The 7,735-nt window shown below is 34.2% G+C and overlaps 1 protein-coding gene across 1 annotated transcript in view; it reads right to left on the bottom strand.

Annotated features, from left to right (window-relative positions):
- TAF2 (TATA-box binding protein associated factor 2) overlaps positions 1-7,735 on the bottom strand; it is an 80,398-nt gene that overhangs the window by 6,149 nt on the left and 66,514 nt on the right. Inside the window, exons 24-25 of the mRNA XM_007451687.1 lie at positions 7,589-7,694; positions 5,090-5,212 (exon numbers count right to left, since the gene is read on the bottom strand). Coding sequence (XP_007451749.1) covers positions 5,090-5,212; positions 7,589-7,694 — 229 coding nt within the window. The remainder of the gene's footprint in view (positions 1-5,089; positions 5,213-7,588; positions 7,695-7,735) is intronic.

Raw genomic sequence — 7,735 nt, 5'->3', positions numbered from 1 at the left:
AGGGAAAGAACAAACATGTTCAGTTTTGTTGTTCTATCTAACATAAAATCTTTCCTAGAGACCTACTGAATTCACTATGGATAAGGGTTAGCTGCAGTCAATTTAACAAATGCAAAACAAACAGAAAGGGGTACTTAATATACACCTAAGGTGGAAGCTTTGGGGCCCATCTGATAAAAGTGCTGGTAACAGTGAGTAACCTGCTAATTCTATTAAATTTATCACACTAGGTATATGTTTAAATTTAACACAAAACCTGCAGTTTCTATTAGGAAATGTGTGAAGTCTGTTCTTCAGTTTCTTTAGATCAAAAAAAAATTAAGTGTAGAATTATATCATTATAATTTAAAGAAAAATATCAAAGTCTTTTTCATATTAGACTTTCAAAAGAAAGAACTCTAGCTTTTTTTTTTTTTTTTTTTTAACGGATTTCTATTCCAGAATAGTGCTTTACTGACTTCGGCAAGAATTTGTCACATAGTACAGCAGCCCTGGCTAGGCAACTGCAGCAATTCTTCTTTTCTTCCCCACAGAAACCACCAGGGACTTCCCTCCGCTCCTCATCACTGCAATCCCCGCAGCAACCTGGGAGACAGACCAGCGGCCTCAGGCGCTGCAGCGGTGGCAGAGGAGAGGACGGATGTGATATGTTCAACCCATCACACCATGCGACCCACGCAGCCCTTTCTCCGGATTCCCTTCCTTAACTCAGGAGAAGGAGAAAGTTAAGCAATGAAGGAAAACATCCCTGCCGCTTCTTTCTTACCCCAAATGGCTTAACCTACCAAACACATATCATCCCTGCCCTAAAATATGCCCCTCACTATCATATGCAAGGAAAGAGAAAACTGGTGGGGTGTTAGAAAGTAAACCATGACCTATCCTCTACTTAACAGTGTCCACCCCTTCCAGATGACGTCTGCAACACATTCCAGTTCTCAACTGCCATCTGGCACGCTGGCTCTGAGGCAGCCATCTTGGACTTCATCTCAGCACATGAAAAAAACGGCAGGGGTCTCAAACTCAAAAGCCTTGAACCTAAGGAGACAGTATAAATGAGTAAGCAGACTACTGGGTGCAAACACAGAAGGAATCAATGGAATGGAAAGCACATCCCTGCCTAAGAGGGCCTCTCAGTTAACTCTTTTTCAAGAGAAGCTGGAAATCCAAATCTTTACTTGCAGTCTCTTCATTTGTAGTCAACTACTTCAAAAATTTTGGTAAGAATTCTATAGCCAAATAAAAGATGCCTCAGTTGGATAAGCTTCAATAAGGCCCCTCAAACCCACCCGTTAACTTTAATCTAGAATCCCTAGAGATTTAAGAGAGATCACAGCTTCCCTTACCACTATTCTATGCCTCTTCTCCAGAACCCCCAACTCTCAACCCCAGGCCAAGGTAGCTACCACAGTAGGAGATCCCAGCTTCTGTTCCTGTTTTACTGCCAACTTTACCTGGGTTAGGTTAAAGTTGTGCTTCCAACAGCCCAAAATATAGAGCTCTTAGTACCCTTTCTCTTAGAAATACTGTTACACAGTGGTTAGGTTTGATACTTCTATTCTTCAGTATAGCATAAGTTAAAAAGGGTTTTTGTTGGCTAGTTCGGGAAAGCTACTTATCAAATATAACAATATGTCTACGGGAAAACTGTTTTTAGAATTCCAAAATAAATACATGTATAAATAAACTTTTGGAACACTACCATTGGTAAAACGAATGTTTTCTAAATTCTAATAATGACACTGTTGAATTTTAAGACTTGCTCAGTGGTCATAGGGTACTGGACAGCATAATTACATTTAAGGGAAATTACAAAGGCACATTAAAGAATATATTCAAAATTAAGTTTTACAGATCAGTCTATATAATATACTGGTATACAATTTATTTCGTGACATAAAAGGGCCCTACACTGAAGCAACCAAAGCTAAAATGTTAATGTTTTCCTATTCCCTACCACTACCCCTTTATCTCCTCTCCAGTCTTCCCGCAAGATGCCATGAGAACTGTAAGGCTGTAAAGAGATTCCAAAAAAAGTAAAAATGTAATTTTTAAAGCAATATGAAACAAAGGCACACTGGTGGGCACAAAAAGGTGTTAAGATTTGTTTCTATTCATATGTTAGCGTGCCACATCACTAGGATAAACCAAACAAACATACTCAGAATTTTTACTGGAACAAGAATTTATCCGACTGCTTTACTTTTTTTTAAAGGCATGGAAGATAGGCAGAAGCATCACTCTCAAATTATATCAAGAGGTTTGAAATGCCCTACGCTTTATAATTTTAAAAGATGTAGAAAACTTTTCGTGTCTGAAAAAGTTTTAATAAGTATAATGATAATAAAGCAAATTTACACCAAATCCCAAAACAAAAACAGAGAATACAAAATTGGCAAGGGCCGAGAAATGTCAAAATTCACTTATTAAAGTTAAGTGCTAAAGTCTCCAGCTGACTTCTTTCTGAAATATATTTTGTGAGAATCTGTTACAATAAATGCATAAAGCACACAAAGAGATATAAGCAACCAACAGTCTGGGGTCTCAATACCAAAATATTTTGAGGTGTTGCTTTTGTTCGAAGTCTCCTACTAATCACAGCTGATCCCTAAGCTCCTCAAATCATTAAACAGTTACTCTTCTGTTTATATGATAAAAACATGGTTTATATAAACAAAATCCATCAGTTGGAATTTTAAAGCCTGACTAATGACTTCTGGAAGAAGTATTCTTTAAAAATGATTTTGCTTATGTATCTTGTTTTTCACTCCCTGTCCCTCCAAAACTTGAAGACTGAAACTTTGTTCATCAGCATCACAAGTTTACTCTTTATTTGGATTATAATCTTCTAAGCAAAAGAAGAACAGGGTAAGTAGAAGACAATGTAGAATAGTAGAATAGGTAATAGTCACATCTGAACTGAATTATCTTTCATAAACTTAAGCCCAATTAGTATGAAATAAATTTAAAAGACAAAATATGTTAGTTTTCTAGGTATATATAGCATCAAGTCTTCATGACTGACCATGAATGACCAATTGTAAACCCGTCAGGGGGAGGCTGAGAGGGAAGTAAGTAGTTGATTTTTATATTTTATAAAAGTATGAAGGTATAGATTTCACACTTGCTACTGAGGCTGACATTTTTCATATTACAGTATTCTTAGAAAAAGCACTGCAAGGAAAGATCAAAATGTTAATATAATGGGTATCTTTAAATGGCATTAAATAGGGGATGCTTTTTTTCTCTCCTTTCTACTTTTCTCTTATTTCAAAGTTTTATACAATAGGAGTATATTACTTTTGAAATAGCAAAACGCCTAATTTAAAAGTCTTTAAGCCAAAGCAATATTAAGAAAGAAGCTGGAGGAATCAGGCTCTGTGACTTCAGGCCACACTTCAAAGCTATAGTCATCAAAACAGTATGGTACTGACACAAAAACAGAAACATAGACCAATGGAACAGGATAGAAAGCCCAGAAACAAACCCATGCACCTATGGTCAATTAATCTATGACAAATGAGGAAAGAATACACAATGGAGAAAAGACAGTCTCTTCAATAAGTGGTGCTGGAAAAACTGGACAGCTACATGTAAAAGAATGAAATCAGAACATTCTCTAACATCATATACAAAAATAAACTCAAAATGGATTAAAGACCTAAATGTAAGACTGGATACTATAAAACTCCTAGAAGAAAACATAGGCAGAACACTCTTTGACATAAATCGTAGCAGTATCTTTTTGAATCCGTCTCCTAGAGTAATGGAAATAAAAACAAAAACAAACAAATGGGACCTAATGAAACTTAAAAGCTTTTGCACAGCAAAGGAAACCATAAACAAAGTGAAAAGACAACGTACAGAATGGGAGAAAATATTTGCAAACTATGAAACTGACAAGGGATTAATTTCCAAAATACACAAACAGCTCATATAGCTCAATATCAAAAAAGTAAACAACCCAATCAAAAAATGGGCAGAAGATCTAAATAGACACTTTCCCCAAGAAACATACAGATGGCCAACAGCCACATGAAAAGATGCTCAACATCACTAATTATTAGAGACATGTAAATCAAAACTACAATGAGGTTATCACTTCACTCCAGTCAGAATGGCCATCATCAAAAAGTCTACAAATAATAAATGCTGGAGGGTGTGGAGAAAAAGGAACCCTCCTACACTGTAAATTGGTGCAGCCACTAAAGAATACAGTATGAACATTCCTTAGAAAACTAAAAATATCAAGTTACCATATGATCCAGCCATCCCACTCCTGGGCATTTATCTGGAGAAAAACATAATTCGAAAAGATACATGCACTCCAATGTTCATAGTGGCACTATTTAAATACAATAGCCAAGACATGGAAGCAACCTAAATGACCAGCGACAGATGAATGGATAAAGAAGGTGTGGTGTATATATACAATGGAATACTGCATATATTCAGCCATAAAAAAGAATGAAATGATGCCATTTGCAGCAACATGGATGGACCTAGAGATTATCATACTAAGTGAAGGAGGCCAGACAAAGACAAATATCATATGATATTTGTTTATATGTGGAATCTAAAAAAAAAAAAAAAAATTAACTTACTTACAAAACAGAAATAGACCCACAAAGAAAACAAACTTACAGTTACCAAAGGGGAAAAGGGGGGAAGGCATAAATTAGGAGTTTGGGATTAACATATACACACTATTATACATAAAACAGATAACCGGCAAGGACCTACTGTATAGCACAGGGAACTATACTCAATATTTTGTAATAACCTATAAGGGAAAAGAATCTGAAAAAGAATATATATATACATATGTATAACTGAATCACTGTGTTGTATATCAGAAACTAACACATTGTAAATCAACTATACTTCAATAAAAAATAATAATATATGTAGCTTACATTTGAAAAAAAAGTCTTTATGTCAGATAATATAGAGTCACTGTGTCACAAGAAAAGCAAGTCCTGAGATCTGTCATTTTTAATGTATTCTTTAAGTTGATAAAGAAACTTTATGAAGTTAATAGATTCGTTCTTGAGCAAAATAACAACAGCAATGATAATAATAATTTCACCTGTTCCCTTTCGTGCAAGTTCCATATTCCATTGGGGTTTTGTGGTGGGTGTGCCATCAGAACCTGATGAGTGCTGGGGGATTAAAGCAGATCGGGAGCTGGCTGGCCGATATTTAGAGAGCCCTAAAATGCCAAAGAAGAGTGAAAACAGGGATTTATTTCTTTGTTTCCCCAAAGAAGAAAACAGTCTGAAGGTTTTTATAAGTTAACCTTAAAGCCAGAATCAGTTCAACAGTAAAATTCCAATAATAAAAAGAATACTACTATTTTACTGAAGATCCCCCATTTGATTTACTTGTCATGGTTCCAATATACTTAAGTCTGAGAAAAATACACATTCAAGAAAGACAGTATACCTGACTGGACTGCTGAACATATAAACTGGAGTCTACATTCTGGAGCAGAACCATGTCATGTTTTTCATTATTTATGTGGAACTTTGCTTATAGTAAAGAATGCCTGCTCCCCCCAAAACTTATTAATAAATTCTATTATAATATTTACTCAACAAATAGATCAAAATAATTTAGGGATTACAGAAGATATTTAAAACAGGAACGTTTTAATGGTATAACGTGAACAGCACTGTAGTTATCAGGAGACCCAGGTTCTAATTCCAAATTATCCACAAATTAGATATACAGTCCAGGTAAAGACATTTATTTTTTTGTGCCTCAATTTCATTTGTCACATGGAAAAGTTCAAGGATTTGGGTCTAGCACTGAGTTGGCTATTACTTGGGTGTGTCATTTAGGGTAAGTCATTTAATATCTCTCTGCTTAAATTTCCTTGTCTGTAAAATTGACAGAATAGATAAATAACTGCTAAGACCTCTTACAATTATAAAAGCCAAAGAATTCACGACCTGTCAGTTTTCAAAGATAATTAGGTTCATATTCTACCTGATGCCAGTTTTCTACTAGCTCATCCTAGATTACTAGATAGTAAAAAGTACTTTAGGTCTCACAAATAAAATTAAACAAAAAGCCAAACAAACAAAAGCAGACCAAGGTAGGTAAGGGAGACTTGCACAAATACAGCATGTTAAAAAATAAAAAAAAAAACCTCATTCAAATGTAAAGATCATAAAATATAACCACAAGCAGCATGAAGTATAAATAGGATTTTCCAGTAAAAAGAAACAGGAACAGGACCTCCCCCGCAAAAAAGAAAAATAGCCATATTCATAATAAAAGAAATGCATTATAAACTTAATGATCATTTTATAGTTAATAAATATCTTTTAAGTTATTACATTGACAATAAAATAGTACCATGAGATACAAAAATGATAAATATTAATGAATTACACCTATGGATCAAGATGGATGAATTTTGGCAGCAAAAGGTTGAGTGAAGAAGACCAAGTCATACTGAGCATCATACCATTTTCATATAATTCAAAAACTAAGGGCAAATAAACATATAGATCATATATATATGTGGTATACTCTAAAGAAAAGCAACAGAATGATTAAGAAAAAGAAAAAAAAATTCAAGACAGTATTTATTTACTTGTAATGCAAAGACAGGTGAACAGAATCAGGGAAGAAGCATAAAGGGAATGGCCACAGCATGGAGTATAATATACATGTTAAGGTGGGTGGCAGGTTCACCAATATTTGTTTTCTTACTGTATTTCACAATTTACATGCAAGTTACATCAAAGCTTTATTCCTGAAAATTTAAAAATGCTGATGACATGAACTAGGTATAATCTCTTCAAAGGGCATTATGGCAATAATATCAAGAGCTATGAAAATCTTCTAAAGATAAGTATCTTACAATAAAGCTAAAAAATCACCAAAAATATATTTTGGGGAATTTATCCTAAGAGCATAATTTGACAAAAACAAAAGCTTTTGTATGAAGATATTCAGAGAGAATTATTTGCAAAAAATTAAAATCAGAAACAAATGCCTGCCCACAGGGAAATAATAAGGTAAATTCAAGTGTATCAACTCAATACTGCCTCAGGTAACATTTTCAAAAGAAAAGATTATGATGTTTGAGAGATGCATGCAAAAATCTATGATATGATATAATATTATGCGGAACAGGCAGTCAAGAAGAGAAAGTAGTTGTGTTACAGGCTGCATTTACTGTAGTCAAGAAGTTTTGTGTATAATTATGGTTACATTATTTATAAAAAAACAAATTCAGTATTTTATTTTGAGGTTAAGCCTACTACAAAAAACAAAACAAAACAAAAGAAATGAAAGCTATCGGAAGGAATCTGATGAATGGATTTCTGAAAAAACAAATCAAGAAGTAAGCCGAATACTTAAAAAGGACCTTAATAAAGTAAAAATCAAATGAAATACTTTGAAAAACTCTATTCCTTTGCTGACATGTGTTATAATCTGATACAATCTAGTATTTTATACTGGCTACTTCTAAACTTAATAGTTGTTCTCTTCAAAATAAAGCAACACACCTTAAAATAGTGGTATCGTGTGAACTTTCTCCATCAACCTGAGTGAATGCAATATATCTTACCTGGAGTTGACGGCCTTTCAAGCATGTTTAAATGATGGGAAATGAACGCCTGGCTATCATGAACAGTATCCATATCAATCTCCTCCTCATCTTGAGAGCTTGAAAACTAAAACACACACATAAAAAACAAAGGAGCAAAAGAGCCAT

This window comes from Lipotes vexillifer, unplaced genomic scaffold, assembly GCF_000442215.2.
Source record: "Lipotes vexillifer unplaced genomic scaffold, Lipotes_vexillifer_v1.1 scaffold440, whole genome shotgun sequence".
In the NCBI taxonomy this organism is placed as follows: domain Eukaryota; kingdom Metazoa; phylum Chordata; class Mammalia; order Artiodactyla; family Lipotidae; genus Lipotes; species Lipotes vexillifer.
This window is presented reverse-complemented; position numbering and strand designations above follow the sequence as displayed.